The 23,303-nt window shown below is 49.7% G+C and overlaps 1 protein-coding gene across 2 annotated transcripts; it reads left to right on the top strand.

Annotated features, from left to right (window-relative positions):
* Positions 1–8,796: 8,796 nt before the first annotated feature.
* FBXO42 (F-box protein 42) lies at positions 8,797–22,289 on the top strand. 2 transcript variants are annotated; one of them, XM_073570243.1, is made up of 10 exons: positions 8,797–8,954; positions 11,739–12,044; positions 14,980–15,096; positions 15,441–15,575; positions 18,101–18,254; positions 18,412–18,522; positions 19,561–19,657; positions 19,732–19,788; positions 19,870–19,986; positions 20,095–22,289. In XM_073570243.1, exons 2-10 carry the CDS (start codon positions 11,747–11,749, stop codon positions 21,139–21,141), a joined length of 2,133 nt encoding a protein of 710 aa, XP_073426344.1. In that variant the 5' UTR covers positions 8,797–8,954; positions 11,739–11,746; the 3' UTR covers positions 21,142–22,289. The 2 variants fall into 2 exon arrangements, with proteins under 2 accessions (XP_073426344.1, XP_073426345.1); XM_073570244.1 differs by lacking the exon at positions 8,797–8,954 and adding an exon at positions 10,778–10,800.
* Positions 22,290–23,303: the final 1,014 nt, after the last annotated feature.

Here is a 23,303-nt window from a genome sequence, read left to right as displayed (position 1 = left end):
GTGGCCAGCAATGAGTCCAGACCTGATCCCATAGAACACCTGTGGAGAGATCTAAAAATGGCATTTTGGAGAAGGCACCCCTCAACTATCAGGGACCTGGAGCAGTTTGCCAAAGAAGAATGGTCTAAAATTCCAGCGGAGCATAGTAAGAAACTCATTGATGGTTACCGGAAGCGGTTGGTCGCAGTTATTTTGGCTAAAGGTTGTGCAACCAAGTATTAGGCTGAGGGTGCCAATACTTTTGTCTGGCCCATTTTTTGAGTTTTGTGTGAAATGTTCAATGTTTTGCTTTTTGCTTCATTCTCTTTTGTGTTTTTTCATTTAAGACAAATTAAATGACGATAATAATACCAAAGAATTTGTGTTTGCAATCATTTTCAGGAAGAAACTGAGTATTATCTGACAGAATTGCAGGGGTGTCAATACTTTTGGCCACAACTGTTTATGATAAAGTGCCAATGCGGAATATAATATCACCAGTGAGACCTATATATCTAGCCCTAGATAAGTGATATATTCATCTATTACAAATTGTGATCCATACAGTAAATATTTAAGATACATAGTAAATATGAGTAAACACATGAATATAATAAAATACATAATAAATAAAAGATAAAAAAATAATAAATGGTGAATCACAGAATACACATAATTTTTACGTGACAATTCAAATAAAAAATAATCAAGAAGACCCAAAAGAAGCTTTAAAAAAATCCTTGTTATTGCAAGGCATCAGATCTTCAACAAAGCCACCAACAAGGAAGTGGGTGAAATAATCATCGATGGTATAGGTTAAAAGGGTATTGCAGCCAAGTATAAGCACAGGACAAGACATCTATATAATAATAAATACATGATTAGACAAACATATAAAAACACCCACCCTCCCATAAAACTGAAATTCCAGAATAAATGCTGATGTTTAACTTAACCCCTTAGTGACAGAGCTATTTTACAGCTAAATGACCGGGCCAATTTTTACAATTCTGACCACTGTCACTTTATGAGGTTATAACTCTGGAACGCTTTAACGGATCCCACTGATTCTGAGAATGTTTTTTCATGACATATTGTACTTCATGTTAGTGGTAAAATTTCTTCAATATGTCTTGTGTTTATTTATGAAAAAAATGGAAATATGGCAAAAATTTTGAAAATTTTGCAATTTTAAAACTTTAAATTCTTATGTCAGAGAAATGTGTCACATAAATTTCTTTATAAATAACATTTCCCACATGTCTATTTGACATCAGCACAATTTGGGAAACAAAATTTTTTTTTGTTAGGAAGTTATAAGGGTTAAAAGTTGACTAGCGATTTCTCATTTTTACAACAAAATTTACAAAACCATTTTTTTAGGGACCACATCATATTTAAAGTCATTTTGAGGGGTATACATGACAGAAAATAACCAAATGTGACACCATTCTAAAAACTAGACCCCTCAAGGTGCTCAAAACCACATTCAAGAAGTTTATTAACCCTTTTCGTGCTTCACAGGAACTAAAGCAATATGGAAGGAAAAAATTAACATTTAACTTTTTTTTGCAAAAGATTTACTTCAGAACCAATTTTTTTTATTTTCACAAGTGGCAAAAGAGAAAACAAACCACAAAATTTGTTGCGCAATTTCTCCTGAATATGCCAATACCCCATATGTGGTGGTAAGTCACTTTTTCAGCACACGGCAGAGCTCACAAGGGAAGGAGCGCCGTTTGACTTTTTCATCGCAGAATTGGCTGCAATTGAGATCGGATGCCATGTTGCGTCGGAGAGCCCCTAATGTTCCTAAACAGTGGAAACCCCCAACAAGTGACTCATTTTTGGAAACTAGATCACTTATGGAACTTATCTAGATGTGTGGTGAGCACTTTGAACCTTCAAGTGCTTCACAGAAGTTTATAACGTAGAGCCGTGAAAATAAAAAATCATTTTTTTTCCACAAAAATGATCTTTTCGCCCCCAAATTTGTATTTTTACAAGAGTAACAGGAGAAATCATTACCCCTAGCATTGTTGTGCGATTTGTCCTGAGTACGCTGATACCCCATATGTGGGGGTATACCACTGTTTGGGCGCACGGCAGAGCTCAGAAGGGAAGGAGTACCGTTTGAGTTTTTCAATGCAGAATTGGCTGGAATTGAGATTGGACGCCATGTCGCTTTTGGAGAGCCCCTGATGTGCCTAAATAGTGAAAAAAACCACAAGGGACACCATTTTGGAAACTAGACCCCTGAAGAAACTTATCTAGATGTGTGGTGAGCACTTTGAACCCCCAAGAGCTTCACAGAAGTTTATAACGCAGCGCAGTGAAAATAAAAAAATAACTTTTTTTTCTTCAAAAATGATTTTTTAACCCGCTATGCTTTATTTTATCAAGGGTAACAGGAAAAATTGGACCACAAAAGTTGTTGTGCAAGTTGTCCTGTGTACGCTAATACCCCATATGTGGGGGGGAACCACTGTTTGGGCGCATGGGAGAGCTCGATAGGGAAAGAACGCCATTTTGGAATGCAAACTTTGATGGAATGGTCTGCGGGTGTCATGTTGCATTTGCAGAGCCACTGATGTGCCTAACAGTATAAACTCCCCACAAGTGACCCCATTTTGGAAACTAGACCCCTGAAGGAGCTTATCTAGATATGTGGTGAGCACTTTGAACCCCCAAGTGCTTCACAGAAGTTTATAAACCCAGAGCCGTGAAAAAATGATTTTAATGCCCGCTATTTTTTATTTTCCTAAGGGTAAGAGGAGAAATTGGACCACAAATGTTGTTGTGCAATTTGTCCTGAGTAGGCTGATACCCCATATATGGGGAGAAATCACTGTTTGGGTGCATGGGAGAGCTCGGAAGGGAAAGAGCACCATTTTGGAATGCAGACTTTGATGGAATTTTCTGTGGGCATCATGTTGCGTTTGCAGAGCCCCTGATGTGCCTAAACAGTAGAAACCCCCCACAATTGACCCCATTTTGGAAACTAGACCCCCGAAGGAGCTTATCTAGATATGTGGTGAGCACTTTGAACACCCAAGTGCTTCACAGAAGTTTATAAACCCAGAGCCGTGAAAAAATGATTTTAACGCCCGCTATTTTTTATTTTCTTAAGGGTAAGAGGAGAAATTGGACCACAAATGTTGTTGTGCAATTTGTCCTGAGTAGGCTGATACCCCATATATGGGGAGAAATCACTGTTTGGGTGCATGGGAGAGCTTGGAAGGGAAAGAGCACCATTTTGGAATGCAGACTTTGATGGAATTTTCTGTGGGCATCATGTTGCGTTTGCAGAGCCCCTGATGTGCCTAAACAGTAGAAACCCCCCACAAGTGACCCCATTTTGGAAACTAGACCCCCGAAGGAGCTTATCTAGATATGTGGTGAGCACTTTGAACACCCAAGTGCTTCACAGAAGTTTATAAACCCAGAGCCGTGAAAAAATGATTTTAACGCCTGCTATTTTTTATTTTCCTAAGGGTAAGAGGAGAAATTGGACCACAAATGTTGTTGTGCAATTTGTCCTGAGTAGGCTGATACCCCATATATGGGGAGAAATCACTGTTTGGGTGCATGGGAGAGCTTGGAAGGGAAAGAGCACCATTTTGGAATGCAGACTTTGATGGAATTTTCTGTGGGCATCATGTTGCGTTTGCAGAGCCCCTGATGTGCCTAAACAGTAGAAACCCCCCACAAGTGACCCCATTTTGGAAACTAGACCCCCGAAGGAGCTTATCTAGATATGTGGTGAGCACTTTGAACCCCCAAGTGCTTCACAGAAGTTAATAAACGCAGAGCCGTGAAAATAAAAAAATCATTTTTTTTCCTCAAAAATGATTTTTTTCGCCCGCTATTTTTTATTTTCCTAAGGGTAACAGGAGAAATAGGACCAAAAAAGTTGTTGTGCAATTTGTCCTGAGTACGCTGATACCCCATATGTGGGGGTACCACTGTTTGGGCGCATGGGAGAGCTCGGAAGGGAAGGAGCACCATTTTGGAATGCAGACTTTGATGGAATGTTCTGTGGGCGTCTGTTGTGAGTTCATTCTCTGGTTCACCAGTTGTGAGTTCCCCTTCTGGCTCCCTCTGGTGGTGACGGGAGGTGGTGCAGCTGGTTTGATCGGTGGAGATCTGCCACCTGAGAATGAGGATGACGATTGGATCTCAGGATTCTCAGATTGGATTTAAGACAGCCGACGCCCTATTCAGTTGCTGGTGATTCCTTCTGGCTTGTCAGCTCTTGGTTTTCAGCTCTGTTCCAGTCATCTAAAGCTAAGCTTTTTTGCTAATGTTCACACTTGATTTTGTTGGTCTATTCAGTTTTTTGTGTGGTCTTATTTATCAGTATTTTGCCAATTGGCTTTTTGTCCCTTACTAGTTCGGTCTCTTTTTGTTCTGTCTCAGAATCTTTCAGAGTGCTGATATAGTGGGAGAACTCTAGTGACTTCAGGGTTAATTTTGCTGTCAGAAGTGTTGGACATTATTTTTGTAGGGTTTTTTGCAGGTTGCAGACAGTGTCTTCCCTTTCCTTTCCTGTCTAGTTAGTTTGGGCCCCATCGTTTGCTCAGCCTATTTTCCTGCCTGTGTTTGTGCCTTCATCTTGTTTCACCGTCAATACATGTGTGGGGGCTGTCTATTCCTTTGGGGTCTGCTCTGGGGCAGTTAGTTTTCCCTTTTCTTGCTTTAGGCTTATGTAGTCCTCCGGCCGTGACGAGGTGTCTAGGTTCATCGTAGGCACGCTCCACGGCTACTGCTAGTTGTGTGGTAACATCAGGGATCTGTAATCTGCATAGTTACCAACCACTCTGGTTTTCTGTGGCTTAGCTTGTTTTGCTTTTTTCTCCTCAGTGACCCATTCATAACAGGCGTCATTTTGCGTTTGCAGAGCCCCTGATGTGCCTAAACAGTATAAACCCCCCACAAGTGACATTTTGGAAACTAGACCCCCCAAGGAGCTGATCTAGATGTGTGGTGAGCACTTTGAACCCTCAAGTGCTTCACAGAAGTTTATAACGCAGAGCCGTGAAAATAAAAAAAGTGATTTTTTTTTTAGCCCCCAATTTTTTTATTTTCCCAAGGGTAACAGGAGAAATTAGACCCCCAAAGTTGGTAAATAGTGGAAACCCCTCAATTCTTGCACCAACCCTAACCCCAACACACCCGTAACCCTAATCCCAATGCTAACCCTAATCCCAACCCTAATCCTAACCCTAATCCTAATTCGCCCTAACGCTAATTCTAACCCTAGCCCTAATCCTAGCCCTAACCCTAATTCCAACCCTAACCCTAACCCTAATTCTATCCCTAGCCCTAATGGAAAAATGAAAAAAAATAAATAAATATTTTCTTTATTTCGTTATGTTTGCCTAACTAAGGGGGTGATAAACGGGGGGTTATGTACTATTTTTTTATTTTGATCTCTATGATAGTTTATTATAGTGATCAAAATGAATGGAATCTGCCAGCCGGAGCCTGCAGATTCCCGGCGGGCACACTGCGCATGCGCCCGCCATTTTCTCCGGATCCAAGATGGCGGCGCCCACCGGAGGAAGCCGCAGGGATGCAGGACCACCGGGAGGGGACAGAGGACCACCGGGAGGTACAGGGGGGGAGATCGGGGACCTTATTTCTCTCTCTTCTGATGTGCAATCACATCAGAGGAAAGAGAAATTAAATGTAAAATCGCGTTTGTTTTTTTTTGCGGTCGCCATTATAGAGTTAATAACGGCGATTGCAAAAGTGGGGTCGGTAAAAACCGATCCGATTCATGTTCTCTGGGGTCTCGGCTACCCCCTGCAGCCGAGACCCCGGAGAAAATCCGACACGGGGGGCGCTATTTACTTACTCCACAGCACCGTGAATTATCGGCGCTGTGGTTTCAGTACCCTTAATTACCGCCGTTAAAAGGCGTATCGGCGGTCGTTAAGGGGTTAAAACATCATAATACCCAGATTCACAAAAAGCCCCAAACCTAAAATTCTCATTTAACCCTTGCGGTGTGTTTATTGACAGCTCAGCTAGCCAATCCATGACTGCGGGGTGTCGGCTGTCTCATGTTCATTATTCCAATTAATGGCCATGCTTCTTAACTGAGCTGAGTTTCACAGACCACTGCCAGACGTACATTCATCCTGTGAGGTTTGTGCTTTGTGCGCTTCGGTGCCTTGACTTCTATATGCTTGATCTGTTGCCTTTATTCTGACAATCCACCTGTTTAACCCCCTTCAGCTCTGTTCCGTTATCCTCACGGTACTCTGATCTCAGAACCTACTCTCCTGGCTTCTGACCTTGGACTCCTTGACCACTCTGACTCACGGCTTGGCCATGAGAAGTGACTAGCGTCACAGGAGCAGTATTAGGCTGGGGTCAGACACAAAGTATAAAAATACGGTCCGTATTTTAAGGTCGGAATACGCAGAAATGTTCCCTGAACAGTGATCCGTATGTCATCCGTTGTCAAGGTGTGGCTGCGTTTTTTGCACAAGTAACCATCCGTATGACATCCACATGACATCCATATTGCATCCGTATGCCGAGATTTTCTCGCTGGCATGCAAAATGGACATATAATGGAGCGCAATGACAGGTTAAAACACAAACGAAAGGATATAGACACATAAAATACATATATATATATATATATACAGTATAATTATACATGTCATTGAGACACATATATATATACAGTATATATTAATATTTCATAGAGTTCTACATAGCAGAATAGCCGCTAAATCAATTGCCAGCTTCTGTAAAATCATTCCAAAACCCGACATGAAATGACACATGGTTTACATACAGTAAACCATTTAATTTCATTTATTATTTTATATGCGTTTGACTAATAATTAGATTAGGGTTTGTGTGTAAAATCTGGGACATGTAGGTGTTAAATTAAGGTTTTAATTCATTGAGGAAAAAAAAATGTGTGCGCTCCCGCTGTAAATTCTCAGCCAGAGAGGGAAAGCCGATAAGTGAGGGCAGATATTAATAGCCTTGAAAGGGACCATTGTTTTTGCCCCCCCCCGGCTACAAAAATCTGCCCCCAGACACCCCATCTGGACACCCCCAGACACCCCACATTAAGCTGGGTAAATAATGGAGAGGTGTCAATAAGACACCTCTCCATTATTAACCCTAGACTAGTAAAGGGTTAAAAAAACACACAGACATTACTTTAAAATTATTTTAATGAAATAAAGACACCAAGTTTTTGACAAAATTGATTCCTCAGCTAATCGATAAAAAAAACCATGGTCCTGTAAAAAAAATAAAACAAAAAAGCAACAATATACTTACCTCTCCGCTGGTCAGTCAAGTCCCCCAGCTGCAATCCATCAGAAGGGGTTAACTGGTTTACAATGGGACCGGTGCTAATGCGACCAGCCCACTGTAAACCACTGCCAGAATGAATTAATCTCTGCGCAGCCTCCCTGGCATGCGTTTGCGTTCTTTGTGCGCATGCGCTTTAACCGGTTTCTAGACATGTTTACTCTTAAAACGCATGCATATGCAAATGCAGGCGTACGCATGGCCATGCGCATGCCTGCATTCCCATAGACTGTAATGCGTCGTTTTGACGCATTCCGTATGCAAGCGTACGCCTGCATTTTTTTGACGCCTTTGGGCGGACCCAAAAATGTAACATGTTGCATCCGGCGCGTCTAGACACACACCTGGAAAAAACGCATGCGCACTTGCGCACGAAAACGCAGATGAACGCATGCAAACGCAAGACTATGTGTACGCCATGTTAGACATAGGTACGCATGATGCATGTGCACGGATGCGCACTATGCGCTGCGTACAAAAACGCTAATGTGAAACCAGCCTGAGCGTGGGAAAGTTTCTGAACTTTTTCCCACGCTCATCAGTTCACCTCAGGTCAGCCAGGGACGTCACTGAGGCTATGCGGAGGGCACTGTGGCTGTTATTATGGGGGTACTGTGGCTGTCAATATGGGGGCACTGTAAATAAGTCAGGGGTACTGTGGCTGTTAATATGGGGGCACTGTGAATAAGTCAGGGGTACTGTGGCTGTTATTATGGGGTCACTGTGAATATGTCGGTGGCACTGTGGCTGTCATTATGGGGGCACTGTGGATATGTCGGGGTACTGTGGCTGTTATTATGCGGTACTGTGGTTATTATGGGGGCACTGTGGGTGTACTGTGCATGTTATTATGGGGGCACTGTGGCTGTTATTATGGGTTCACTGTGAATATGTCGGGGTACTGCGACTGTTATTATGGGTGCACTGTGGATATGTCGGGGGTACTGTGGCTGCCATTATGGGGGCACTGTGGATATGTCGGGGTACTGTGGCTGTTATTATGGGGTACTGTGGTTATTATGGGGGCACTGTGGGTGTACTGTGCATGTTATTATGGGGGCACTGTGGCTGTTATTATGGGTTCACTGTGAATATGTCGGGGTACTGTGACTGTTATTATGGGGGCACTGTGGATATGTCGGGGGCACTGTGGCTGTTATTATGGGGTCACTGTGGATATGTCGGGGTACTGTGACTGTTATTATGGGGGCACTGTGGATATGTCGGGGGCACTGTGGCTGATATTATGGGGGCACTGTGGCTGTTATTATGGGGTCACTGTGAATATGTCGAGGGCACTGTGAATATGTCGGGGGCCTTGTTATGGCTACTGTGCGGTCGGTACAGGATGTTTTCAGTTCTGTTTCTCTGCCTGCCTCCCGTTTTCGTCTCTTCCTTTCCTAATATGGCGTCTCGGTCGGGACAGGGACAGTTGCACTGCGCCTGCGCTCTAGGAGAATGACCTTCTCATCATGTCGTCTGGACTGGAGTGGCTTGTGTCGTGCGCGTACTACGTGCGTGTGATCTTCGTCCTATACGTGCGCGCCCCCGGCCGCTCGGACCCTTACTCTTCTGTCGGTGCTTGTGAAGATGGCGGCTCCGTGAACGGGGAGAACCGGCCTCGCCGGGTGAGAGCTGAGTGTTGTTATCGACCTCTCATCCTCTGTGCCGTTCGCTCCGGGTCTAGGTGTCATCTCACTGCTGTCTCATCCATGCTGACCGTCTCCTCATCACTGTGGCCATTAGGCCAGTGTGTAGTGGTGGTGGGGCAGCGGGCTTGGTACCCATCAGTGTGTAGTGGGGGAGCGGGCCGGGTGCCCCCTCAGTGTGTAGTGGGGGGGAGCGGGCCGGGTGCCCCCTCAGTGTGTAGTGGGGGGGAGCGGGCCGGGTGCCCCCTCAGTGTGTAGTGGGGGGGAGCGGGCCGGGTGCCCCCTCAGTGTGTAGTGGGGGGGAGCGGGCCGGGTGCCCCCTCAGTGTGTAGTGTGGGGGGAGCGGGCCGGGTGCCCCCTCAGTGTGTAGTGGGGGGGAGCGGGCCGGGTGCCCCCTCAATGTGTAGTGGGGGGGAGCGGGCCGGGTGCCCCCTCAGTGTGTAGTGAGGGGGAGCGGGCCGGGTGCCCCCTCAGTGTGTAGTGGGGGGGAGCGGGCCGGGTGCCCCCTCAGTGTGTAGTGGGGGGGAGCGGGCCGGGTGCCCCCTCAGTGTGTAGTGGGGGGGAGCGGGCCGGGTGCCCCCTCAGTGTGTAGTGGGGGGGAGCGGGCCGGGTGCCCCCTCAGTGTGTAGTGGGGGGGAGCGGGCCGGGTGCCCCCTCAGTGTGTAGTGGGGGGGAGCGGGCCGGGTGCCCCCTCAGTGTGTAGTGGGGGGGAGCGGGCCGGGTGCCCCCTCAGTGTGTAGTGGGGGGGAGCGGGCCGGGTGCCCCCTCAGTGTGTAGTGGGGGGGAGCGGGCCGGGTGCCCCCTCAGTGTGTAGTGGGGGGGAGCGGGCCGGGTGCCCCCTCAGTGTGTAGTGGGGGGGAGCGGGCCGGGTGCCCCCTCAGTGTGTAGTGGGGGGGAGCGGGCCGGGTGCCCCCTCAGTGTGTAGTGGGGGGGAGCGGGCCGGGTGCCCCCTCAGTGTGTAGTGGGGGGGAGCGGGCCGGGTGCCCCCTCAGTGTGTAGTGTGGGGGAGCGGGCCGGGTGCCCCCTCAGTGTGTAGTGTGGGGGAGCGGGCCGGGTGCCCCCTCAGTGTGTAGTGTGGGGGAGCGGGCCGGGTGCCCCCTCAGTGTGTAGTGTGGGGGAGCGGGCCGGGTGCCCCCTCAGTGTGTAGTGTGGGGGAGCGGGCCGGGTGCCCCCTCAGTGTGTAGTGTGGGGGAGCGGGCCGGGTGCCCCCTCAGTGTGTAGTGTGGGGGAGCGGGCCGGGTGCCCCCTCAGTGTGTAGTGGGGGGAGCGGGCCGGGTGCCCCCTCAGTGTGTAGTGGGGGGGGGGTGAAGGAGGTGACGGGCGGTCACCGGCTACCAATGGAATTTAGATTTGTAATTTCTTCCTTCTCTTTACTTTCTGGTAATTGCTGAGTGTTACTTTGTTTGAGAATCATCTTCTCACTTTGGTTTTCCCACCTTCCTAGACTTGTCCAGCGCGGTGTATGAGGCCCCCGTGTGTGGGGCTTCTTGTTGTATTAGATCCCCTGGGTTGTAGGGATATTGAGGTGTCCATGTCATTGTGTCAATACTCTGGGGGGCTTCGTTTGTGCCTCTCTTTCGAGCTTCTGTTTGCTGTGAATTCTTGGGACTCTCATTAACATCAGGGCTAATTACCGTCCTGACAAGCGGCTCAGCCTCCCTTCACACACCGCTGATTGTCTGCAGCTGTGCAGTGACTTGACCAAACCAGGGTGATTGTCCGCAGCACAACACGGCCCTGCGGCTGTTTTGGTAGTGTCCTGCGGTATGGTGTCTCCTTACATCAGACACGGCCACTGTTCTGGCTGTGACCCTCACTGAGGCCTGTAAGAGATGACTTCTGTGTCTTGCAGAGCATCATGGAATATTGGCACTGTTGTACGGCTGTTAGCCATGACTTCCATTAAATTGGTTGTCTCACAAACTTACACCACAGCTTTGGCATAGATGATCAGAGTGATTTGCTGAGACCTCAAAGTGTATGACAGCCCCCCCCCCCCCCCCCCCCCCCCCCCATGTCCCCTGTGTGTCCGGAGCGGCAGTGAGCATGTGTGACCTCTCTCCATGCACCGCCTGTAGGTATGGTGGGCCCACAATCTATTGGCGGATGGAGCTCGGCCGTGTTATATGGATCCTTGTAGAGCAGTCCCAGTGTCTCCTGCCTGCTCTGCTGGGAAGGTCCCAGCGCTACGGATCCAGTGCAGCTCTGGCTTGTTTCTCATGGCTGTACCTGACGTGCCCGGGCAGATTGTGTCGTCTGCCATTATTAGTGAGCGACAGGGGCGATCGCAGGGTGAGGCGTCTGATGCCTGTCTGAGGCACTGCTGGGCGTCTGACGCCTGTCTGGGGCATCGCCGGCCAGCCGTCCGCTCGCACGAGCAGTATGCTCCGTGATTAGATGGGGTCGTGTTTCAGATGCTCAGTGTTGTTCTACCATCCCCCACCCATAACGAGGTGGTAATGAGTTCTTAGTGACCAGTTCTGGGGTCTCGTATGAATCGGATACAGATTCGCGACGGTTTTTACATTTTTTGTTTTCTTGTGATGTCTGTTTTTTTTTTTTTTTTTTTGTGCTGTGGTTATTGTGTATTATCAGGGGCCGCACATATAAGATGCCTGTGATCCCCCCAACCTGCGGTCGGGCGCCATGTCTGCTCTTGTGGATGTGTCTGGAGACCCCAGCACTAGTCTAAGCTGTAGCTTTACCTTTTTAGTGCGCCTTTGTCACTTTCACATTAACCCTCTGATGTCCACTCTCTTGCAGGACATGCCATGGCTGGCTCCTCTGAGAGTGAAGATGACGCGTTCATGGCCATTGACGGAGAGGACACAGTAGACGGTACCATGGAGCAGGATGAGGAGTCGCAGGCCACATCTGGGGGGAGCAAACACAACGGGACCATGGACCAGGATGAGGAGTGGCAGGCCACATGTTATGGGACCAAACACAAGCGATCCATGTGCGAGCTGCCGGAGGAGGTCCTGGAATACATCCTGTCTTTCCTATCTCCGTATCAGGAGCACAAGACGGCCGCCCTGGTGTGTAAGCAGTGGTACCGGCTCATCAAGGGTAAGGTGCAGCTCCGCTGCGGTTGGCATGTCCTCTGTGCTCGTATCATGGGGGTCCAGTCTGTTCGTACCATGTGTATGGACTGACTGCTGGGAGGGGTCCAAGCTGGGCTTGTGTGGTCTGTTACCATGGAAACGCATAGCTCTGCGGGAGGCACAGGTCAGAGGCAGCTTTACTTGATTCAGACACTTTGTAAAATTCCTTCCTTTTTCTCCACTGGATGCTCTGGCACAATAGAAGGACATGATGCAAAAGTCAAAGCTTCCTGAAATGTCTCCCCTGATTGCTCTTCGCAGATGGCTGGTTTCCTGGTCCGGCTTCTGCTTGCTCTTTACCATTTATAGTAATTGATAAGAACTTTTCTGATTGTCGTCCAGACTCAACGTCTACTATTATCCTGGTCCTGGGACTTTCCAGACTGCGCCTGTGAGCTGCTGTCTCTCCCCTGGGATGCAGGGTAGTCGTCTGCCTATGGCACCACTTTGCACCAGATGATGGGAGGGGGGGTGGGGCTCGATCAACAAAAAAATTCCTCCCTGCTCTGACTGATGGAAGGCTCAACAAACGTTCACCAATGCAGGAGGACGGAGAGCAGTGAGTGCGGGTGGCGGGCCCCCACGCTCTGGACGGGCCTCCCTGCTCCTCCGTCTTGTTACTTTACTCTTCCACTCTGTCGCTGTCCTCCCCCACTCACACTCAGTGATCCACAGTCTTTGGTATGTCCGCATTCACAGTCAGCAGGAATAAAACACTGAATAGTAATGGAGTAGAGAACAATGAGCAGGGAAATGGCAGCAAAGTTATTGACCTCACTAACAAAAAATATCTCTCCATACAGCAAGGAAAATAAGTATTTGATACATTTCCGATTTTGCACTTTTTCCCACTTACAAAGAATGGGGAGGTCTGTAATTTTTATCGTAGGTTTCACTTCACCTGTGAGAGACAGTCTAAAAATAAAATCCAGAAAATCACATTGTAAGATTTTCACATAATTAATTTTCATTTTATTGCATGAAATAATTATTTGATGCAGTAGAAAAACAGAGCTTAATATTTGGTCCAGAAACTTTAGTTTGCAATTACAGAGGTCAGGCGCTTCCTGTAGTTCTTGTCCAGGTTTGCACACACTGCAGCAGGGATTTTGTCCCACTCCCCCATACAAATCTTCTCCAGATGTTTCAGGGCTGTCGCTGGGCAACATTGAGTTTCAGGTCTGCAGACTGGCTAGGCCACTGCAAGACTGTGAAATGCTTCTTACAGAGCCTCTCCTTAGTTGCCCTGGCTGTGTGGTCATTGTCATGCTGGAAGACCCAGCCACGACCCATCTTCAATCCTCTTACTGAGATTGTTGGACAAAATCTCGCGATTCATGAACCTATCCATCTCCCTTCAGTACGGTGCAGTCATCCTGTCCCCTTTGCAGAAAGGCACCCCCAAAATTTGATGTTTCCCCCACCATGCTTCACGGGTGGGACAGTGTTCTTGGGGTTGTACTCCTTCTTCCTCCAAATACAGCGAGTGGAATTGATACCAAAACTTTGGTCTTATCTGACCCCATGACCTTCTCCCATGTCTCCTCTGGCACATCCAGATGGTGATTGGTGAACTTCAAATGGGCCTGGACATGTGCTGGCATGAGCAGGGGGACCTTGCATGTCCTGCAGGATTTTAATCCATGACGGAGAAGTGTTACTAATGGTAGTGTTTGAGACTGTGGTCCCAGCTCTCTTCAGGTCATTGACCAGGTCCTCCTATATAGTTCTGGGCTGATTCCTGTCACTTCTCAGAATCATCCTTACTCCTCAAGGTGAGATCTTGCATGAAGCCCTAGACCGAAGAAGATTGACAGTCATCTAGTGTTTCTTACATCTGCTAATAATTGCACCAACAGTTGTTGCCTTCTCACCAAGCTGCTTACCTGTTGTCCTGGAGCCCATCCCAGGCTTTGGCAGGTCTACAATTTTGTCCCTGTTGTCGTTAGCTAGCTCTTTGGTCTTGGCCATGGTGGAGTGTGATTTTGTGGACAGGTGTTTTTTATACAGGTAACGAGGTCAAATAGGAGCAATTAATACAGGTAATGAGTGCAGTGTAGGAGGCTTCTTACAGAAAAACTAACAGGTCTGTGAGAGCCAGAATTCTTGCTGGTTGGTCTGTGATCAAATAAATTGCATTTTATTGAATGAAATATGTAAAAGTCATACAATGTGATTTTCTGGATTTTATATCTCACAGGTGAAGTGTACCTATGATAAAAATGACAGACCCTCCATTCTTTGTAGGTGTGAAAACTTGCAAAATCAGCAGTGTATCAAATACCTATTTTCCCCACTGTACATAGATACAACACAGATGTAGCAGAATTGAATTTGGCAAACTTAACTCTGCTACATCACACATGCTTTGCTTATCTACTGCCGCTTTACCAACACAGCACTGCTACATATACATAAAGCTCCGCTATAGACACACGCACTTGTCTGTACGCCTCTGTTATTTTACTTAGGGCTCATGCAGATGGCTGTATTTTTATTCCGAGTGAGACCCAACAAAGCATTAGATTGAACTCGAACCGATGTTCGTCTACGAGCCCGAGCAAATTTCACGTTTTTCCTTGGTCAGTTTGTCTGGGAAAAAAATAACTGTATGCATGATTTGTATTTGAATCGGCCATGAGTTGTTGATCACGTGGAAACCATCGCACTGCTCTCGGATGACATCAGGGTGCAGTTCAATTTCTACAGACTGACACCATGGAGAAGATGCAGATGTTTTTTTTCATCTTTTATTTTGAGAAAATCGTATCACACGATGATCAGAGTGATTTACATAATCAGCCCTATGGTTTCAGCTGAGAGGATCCCGGCTGATCAGCAGCGCCCCCCTTTCTGGCTGACCCCGACACATGTATATACATATATATTTCTTCCTCTAGGAGTTGCTCACCAGTGTTACCACGGATTCATTAAAGCCGTTCATGATGGAAATATCCAGTGGGAAAGCCGCACCTACCCGTATCCTGGGACCCCAATAACCCAACGCTTCTCGCACAGTGAGTACAGCATCGGCTACATCTGTGCAATGACTGATGGCAGGAACAATACAGGGCTGCGAGGGTTAACTAAACATTACTGGGGTGCGGATGACCCCTTCTCTTAAAGGGACCCTTCTGTACCACAGCAAACTGACCAATGATCAGCCCATACGAGCACTGCCAGGAGTGAGGGTCTCCAGACCACCGGTCACTATGCACCATCCACTGCTGTCATTGCTGGTTGTTACAGCTGAGACGATTAGTCGGGGCCATCTGCTCTGCCTCTGTGCTGGATGATGGGAGTATTTCTGATCTTGCTGTAGATGAATGTCAGTTCACACTTATGAGGCTTTGTCCCCCAGGTTCTTGTTACTACGACTCCAACCAGTCCATGTATGTGTTCGGCGGCTGCACGCAGAGTAGCTGTAACGCCGCCTTCAATGACTTGTGGCGACTGGACCTGAACAGCAAAGAATGGATCCGTCCTCTGGCGTCAGGTGGGTGCCGCCCGTTCTCGGGGTCTGTCTATGGAATCTGTTAATCTTAAGAGAGGAGGGCAACTGTGGATGTAGACGCTGGAGACATTCATCACATTGTGTCGGTCTACCCCGTCAACGGGGTAGGAGGCGATTCTCTGAGGTCTGACTCCCATGCGGTTCTGTGCCCCCATCACTCCGTGTAATGGGGGTGTAATCTGTGGGAACAGACATGGCCTCGTGCACATCCCTGGATGCTCCCCCATCTCTGGGATCAGGATGAATTACAGTCGGAGATGACAGATTTCAGTGTTAACCCTTCCCCTACGGTAGGGAGCTGCAGTCTGGACGTGATTCCCACTGCTCCCTGAGAATACGCTGCAGAATAGTATCCCACGGGAGGGGCCACACCACAGTCGCACCCTGCTCCGCTGGCAGCATTCGGCCGGCAGTTTCGCAGTCATCAGCTCATTGTCTTTGGAAATCTGCTTCGGGGGGGGTCAGCCGCGGGTGGGCTTCGGCCATTTGTATTTTCCCGTTAACGTGTCGTATGGGTGCTTATTCGGGTGTCACCATTCACTTAACCAAACATTGTACTGAAAACGAGGGAAAAATTAAAGTCCAGTCAAATGGCGGAAAAATTTTTTAAGAGTCCGGCTTCTTCGTCGATGCTGTGGGGGCAAGTGGTGCAGGTCGGGCTGTGGATGTTATTGGCACCGTTTGGGGTCACACCCGTGTTTGGATCACACACAACCTGAGTGCTGGCGTCAGACTCGCAGGCAGTACAGCGCAGCCGGCACTCGCCAGGTAGGGACCCGTCCTGACTCCTCTGTGTGCCTGACAGGACAATCGTCCAGGATCTGATGGGTTCAGGCTTTCTCTGTGATTGACTGGTGGAGCAGCATTTATTGTGGCGCAGCCGTGTGACGTGTTGGCCCTTTAGCCCTGCAATTAGTCAGTGGATTAAAGAGGTGGCTCACAGTCACTGGGGTAAAATCTGCCGGGGGCGACCACGCTGTGAACGCTTGCCTGTCGTCATTGCTCGGTCACACGTTTTCCTGGAGCCGCCTCTTTCCTGGGCGCTCGGATTGTGTCCCGGATTCTGTCAGATCTTAATTTAAAAATAAGATCTATATAGCGCCAACATATTCCGCAGCGCTTTTCTGTTTATCAGTTTCAAACAGCAGTCATAAGTAACAACGTTAACAATACAATAATTAAAGCAAAATAAAACGACCCTGCTCGTGAGAGCTTACAATCTACAATGATGTGGGGGAGATACAAAGTACAGGTGTGTAATTACAATGATGGTCCAGCCATCTTGAGGGAGGGGGGGATAGATAGAGATAATGAATGGGCTACACACACTTAAGCCCCCCGCCTCACATAGCGAGATCGCTGAAGCGTCACCGATTTTGTTACGCAACAGCGATCTCGCTACATGTGACACGCAGCGGCAAGTTGTGGATGGTCCTAATTTCTTGTAAAGCATTCCAGAGGATTGGCGCCGCGTGAGAGGAGTAGGGAGTGGGAGGTATAGATTAGTGCAGAGGTTAGTCGAAAGTCATTTGCAGAGCGCAGCGATCAGCTAGGTAGACAGAAATGTGGGAGGAGATGTAAGGGGGTGCTGCACTGTGGAGAGCTTATCTCACATTGGTTCTGCTGAATGCGTGGTCCCTGCAGATCCCGCGCACCCAGCTGTACTGTTCCGTGGCCCTGGGGCATCTCCAGTCTTCTGGGTGTCTGTAGATGTGTCCCTACCCCTCGCCCCCCCTCTGCCACGGAACTTGGCAGGAATTTTTCCCACCAGTCTCTGGCATCAGAACTGGATTCCTGTCCGGGAGCGGGCACCTATATTTATACATTACTGGAGCGTTATACTGCACCTGTGTGCAGAAGTAATCATGCATCGAGGCAGATGTTTCAGAGTCTCCATTAACCCATTACTGACAGGACGTGCTATGTCTGGTGCAGTGGGGGCCGACTGCGACCGGTACGGGCTCCGTCCACTACTGTTAACCCCTTAAATGCCATTAGCAATCACTGACAGCAACATTTAAGTGTTGCGGACACAATGGAGGGTTTATTATGGTACCCAGCACCCCTTTTCCCCATGACCCGATCGTGCGATGGTTGTCATCGCTGCTGGGGTGTCTGAATCCCCTCTGTTATAGTGGGGCTCTGGTGCAGCTGATGGACCTTTCTTACACATACTGAAGTATTGCGATAAGACGAGTGATCGGATGATCGATCGCTGGTTCAGGTTTCCCCTGTGGACAGCTGCAAAAGTCACAAAAACGAAGAAGACGAAGGTTTATTGCCCTTGTTCCAAAACCCCAAAAATAATCATTGAGCAAAAGTCCGATCCTCCGAGAAAACAGCCGACGCCGGGAAAAAATCGATACCCCAGAATTGTCAATTAAAACCCAAGTTTCCCACGACTGCAGGGAGGGAAAAAAAGAAAGGTGGGGTGAAGGGGTTAATCCTAGCCGCATTCGCCCTCGCATTACTGGCTGCACTGATCTGGCTCCTCATCTGTTTCCCAGGTTCTTATCCGTCACCCAAAGCCGGGGCAACACTGGTCGTGTACAAGGAGCTGCTGGTTCTGTTCGGAGGGTGGACGCGGCCAAGCCCGTACCCCTTACATCAGCCTGAACGCTTCTTTGATGAGATCCATACGTATTCACCATCAAAGAACTGGTAAGATGTGATCCCACCTGTCATGGCCCTCAGGGAGGATGACCACCAAGGACGATAACCCCAATCTGACGGCACTAGGGATAGTTATGGCTGTGAGGTTCATGTTGGAGTCAGTCATCCCCAGCTTTTCTGCAATAACCACATATCGTCCTTCCAGGTGGAACTGCATTGTGACCACCCACGGCCCCCCACCAATGGCTGGCCATTCTTCCTGTGTGATTGGTGACAAGATGATCGTCTTCGGGGGATCTCTAGGTTCTCGACAAATGTAAGATGAGTTTGTATTCACCTACGATATTAATGTTGTTACGCTGCCAACATCATAGGATGTGGGGCAACACCTGAACACGACAGGTGCATGCAGAAATCCCCCCTCCCCAGTGGGGTTCAAACACTCAGGATTGACTTGTAGGTGAACGGGGTTTTATGGAAAAAACAAACACACAGTTTGTGCCAGACGGCGTCTTCATAGTATAGACCTCGGGCACACGAACAATCACATGAAGCGCCACACCCCTGTCCAGAGCAGCCACGAGACTGGCCCAGCGCCACACAACTGTCCAGAGCTGACACGTGACCCGGCCGGCGCCACACACCTGTCCAGAGCTGACACGTGACCGGGCTGCAGGGATGGTAGCTTCCTCCATGATGGCCTCTGCATGTGTTTTTAGGACCTTTTCCGCTGCCAGCATTGTGTTAATACTGTTGAATTTGTCAGCCCCTTTGCACCCTAGAACTCATGGGGGCTGGCTCTATGGGTGGTCCTTGTATCATCAAACATTGACACTCCCTATTAGACGCTCGGTAGCGCTCTGTTACATTATGGCCTCTGGTCACATACAATGTGACTTCTTTCCAGTGGTTTTTATCTTTGGTTTAGTTCTTTCCATATTCACTATAATCCTATTCCCCTGCGATCCGTCCGCTGCTTTCCAGGGGCAAGGACACCCCGGGAGAAGCGCCGCTCTTGGCCCTCGGCTGCAGCAGAGGACGGATAGGAGGTAAAAGAAGTGGCAATAAGTCCATGTTCACAATAGAGAAGAGCACCAGGGATCTCGTCATGTGGCCATTCCCTTCATTGCTGCAGTCTGTGTCCAGGACATTCATGGAAGTGAATACACATCATCACCTGCCAGGTCTGATGATGGAAACGTGCGCACTCCTGTCCGTCCATCTTTACTGGACATAAGAGAAGTCTGAAGGGTGATCGGACATTTGTCCAGTAGACATTACTGGAGCTCTTCACCAGTGTGAATGTCGCCGAAGATGTCACACACAGATGCATTAGAATGATCTTGTCTTCCAGGAGTAGTGATGTCTGGGTGCTCGACATGGAGCAGTGGTCGTGGTCCAAGCCCAACATCGCAGGTCCCAGCCCTCACCCACGCGGAGGACAGTCTCAGGTACGCTCAGTGTCATGTCCCTCCCCTCACATTGGGTCACGCGGGATGATAATGTGATTCTTTCCTTCGAACAGATCGTGATCGACAGTGAGACGATCCTGATCCTTGGCGGCTGCGGAGGACCCAATGCGGTGAGTGAGCCATGTCCCCGGCCCTTGGCCCGTGTGTGTATTACCCCATGTTACTGACTGCAGGAATGTTTCCGGTTTCAGCTCTTTAAGGATGCCTGGCTTCTGCACATGAACACGAGCCCCTGGACCTGGCAGCAGCTGAAAGTGGAAAATGAGGAGCACGGAGCCCCGGACTTGTGGTGCCACCCGGCTTGTAGGGTAAGTGCCATGCACTCCTGCCCCCCAGGCCCATAGGATATTTTGCTCGCTGGGCACTTCCTGGGATCTGGCACAGAATGGTGACCACGTTTCCTCCATCCCTCACAGGTCGGCCAGTGTGTGGTCGTATTCAGCCAGGCGCCCAGCGGCCGCGCTCCTCTCAGTCCAAGCTTGAATTCCCGTCCGTCCCCGATCAGTGCGACTCCACCTGCCCTGGCACCAGAGACCAGAGAATACCGATCACACTCCCCAGTCCGAGCACCTGATGAAGCCCCTTGTGTGAATGGCCGCTGGGGAACGCTCAGGCCCCGGCCACCACGGCAGACTGGAGGTGGTTCCCGCGAGGGCAGCCTCTCCCCCGCAAGGAGTGATGGTCTGTCTCCTGTCCTTAATGGGGGCAGTATATCACCAGCGGCAGCCATGAACAGCCCCTTGCCGGTGACTTCTCCGTCTACTGCTGATGGCTGTGAACACAAGGCAGCCCCCATTCCTCCTCCTCGCCGGGGTTCTCTGCCGGAGCAGAAGGATTTATGTCTTGGTGCAGACGATTGCACGTGGAAACAGGATTTAGATCTTGACCCTGCAAGTAGAAACCCACCCGAACTGACCAATGGCGTGCACACACCCCCGCACATGAAGTCCACGTTTTCCGGAGCGGTGTCGCCTGGGGCCCTTCGGCGGGGTCTGGAAGCTGTTCGCGCCCTGGTCACGTCTTCGTCCTCATCACAGGGGGGCGCTAAACCCGTCAGTCCTCCCACCCTCACCTCCCCAGGATCTCCCAGCAGCGTCTCGGAAGCTGCCTCAGCACGGCCTGTCCCGGCCCAGAGTGACAGCCATTCCCTTCCCACTATTGCCCGTCGTCTAGGACATCACCCGCCCCAGTCGCTGAATGTGGGGAAGCCCTTATATCAGAGCATGAACTGCAAACCCATGCAGATGTATGCCTTGGACATTCAGGGACCCCGCGAACGGGGCCGAGTAAAATGGAAGGTGTTCAGCAATAGCTCCGTGGTGGGACCCCCCGAGACCAGTCTGCACACGGTTGTGCAAGGCCGAGGGGAACTCATTATTTTCGGGGGTCTCATGGACAAAAAACAGAACGTCAAATATTACCCAAAAACCAACGCCTTGTATTTCGTAAGAGCCAAGAGATAATATGGATGTCAGACTTTGCCCTGGAGATGTTCCCTCTCCCGGATCCCTTTTTACATGATTTTCCTCATAATAACATGGTCCCACAAGTCCTGGGTACGAACCAGGGTATAACATGTCACCCCCCCTCTCTGTAAAGGTCAGCAACACACGCAAAGCTCCAATCTATGATGGGCCCCCACCATTCAGGGGCTGGGTCCTTCTGTATTTATGGTATTCTGGAAGATATCGGGGCATTGTGTTAAATCCTCCAATTATCCTCCTAATCGTAATGATGGCCCAGCCCCCTAATTCATCAACTCGCGAATGATACTAAAACTACAGTGCCCATCCCTAGAGAGGGCGGAAGGGGGGAGCAAGAGCTGTTCGGAGGGAGGCGCAGCTCGGCCATCTCTGGACAGCAGGGCCTGGGCGTTGTGGGGTTAATCCCGCACCATCCTGTGGTGCATTGTACAAGCGATGGGGGAAACTAAGGAGGAAGAATTTGTTTTTAATTTTTTTTTCCAAATCTAAGCGGTGTGTCTTGTCTCATCAAATTGATGAAAAACAATTAGTTGTATTTTGGTTGCGGTGAAGCTTCTCGGGGAGAGGGGCGCGTTTTAGGCTCGACAGACATCGTGGACTAATCAGACAAATCTTGTTGGTGATCCGTAAGAATTGGAAAAAGTGGCGACTCTGGGGCGGGAAGAGCGAAACGTAGGAAAGACAACGAGTCCCTGCATAGCCCTCCTCCCGCACTCTGATCGGAACCCTATGACCACACCGCAAGCACCAGAAACCACTAAACTAGAACTCTCCACCCCCGCGCCATCAGGAGCTGTGCAGCCACAGCGCTTGCTTTGTAGCGGCCTCCAGCTGCAGAGAGGAGGCGGTCGGGAGCAGCAGTGGCCGGCGCCCCGTATCCTGCGTCTGGATGCTGCGGGGTCCACAGCCGGATCGTTGGGGGGGGGGGGGGGAGATGCTTTCTAGCTGCTCATTAAATTATTGCTACGTTATTTTATACGTTCTGCATGGTCCTCTCCCACCAATCGGTCTCCGCTTCCCCGAGCAGTCACCTGGCTACAGTGGCTCACTGGACACGGGGCATCTTTGACACTTGATATCAGCCCCTGAATTAGGGGATGGATCGCAATAAAGTTCCCTGATTCTCATCTGCCCTCGCTGCCGTCATTCACTGCTTTATTAGTATAAATTACAGCACAAACGACCCCTGAGGAAGCGGAAGACAAAGACCCCCGGACACCGTCGGCTGAGGGGAACGGCCGCCTCTCATCATTAAAGTACCAGATCCCATAGTTCTCAGGGGAAGATGAACCGAAGGAGGCAGAGGAGTGAGGGGCAGGGGGTGTGCGCATGTAGGTGAGTGTGTGGGGTGATGGGAGGGGGGCAGGGGGTACGGGGAATGTGTGGGGTGATGGGAGGGGGCAGGGGAGTATCGGGGGGGTGGTCAGGGAATGTGTGGGTTGATGGGAGGGGGCAGGGGAGTGTGTATGGGGGGAAGGGCAGGGAAGTTTTGCACGTGGAGGTGGCAAAAAAATGTGGGATGAGGGGGGACAGGAAAGTGTTTGTGTGAGGAAGAGGGGGGAACAGGAAAGTGTGTGGGGAAGAGGGGGGGAACAGGAAAGTGTGTGGGGAAGAGGGGGGGAACAGGAAAGTGTGTGTGTGGGGAAGAGGGGGGGAACAGGAAAGTGTGTGTGGGGAAGAGGGGGGGGGAACAGGAAAGTGTGTGTGTGGGGAAGAGGGGGGGGGAACAGGAAAGTGTGTGTGTGGGGAAGAGGGGGGGGAACAGGAAAGTGTGTGTGTGGGGAAGAGGGGGGGGAACAGGAAAGTGTGTGGGGAAGAGGGGGGGGAACAGGAAAGTGTGTGTGTGGGGAAGAGGGGGGGGGACAGGAAAGTGTGTGTGTGGGGAAGAGGGGGGGGAACAGGAAAGTGTGTGTGTGGGGAAGAGGGGGGGGAACAGGAAAGTGTGTGTGTGGGGAAGAGGGGGGGGGAACAGGAAAGTGTGTGTGTGGGGAAGAGGGGGGGGGAACAGGAAAGTGTGTGTGTGGGGAAGAGGGGGGGGGAACAGGAAAGTGTGTGTGTGGGGAAGAGGGGGGGGGAACAGGAAAGTGTGTGTGTGGGGAAGAGGGGGGGGGAACAGGAAAGTGTGTGTGTGGGGAAGAGGG

Source organism: Dendrobates tinctorius, unplaced genomic scaffold (genome assembly GCF_039654945.1).
Source record: "Dendrobates tinctorius isolate UK_male_01 unplaced genomic scaffold, ASM3965494v1 ptg000028l, whole genome shotgun sequence".
NCBI classification, from domain to species: Eukaryota; Metazoa; Chordata; class Amphibia; order Anura; family Dendrobatidae; genus Dendrobates; species Dendrobates tinctorius.
This window is presented reverse-complemented; position numbering and strand designations above follow the sequence as displayed.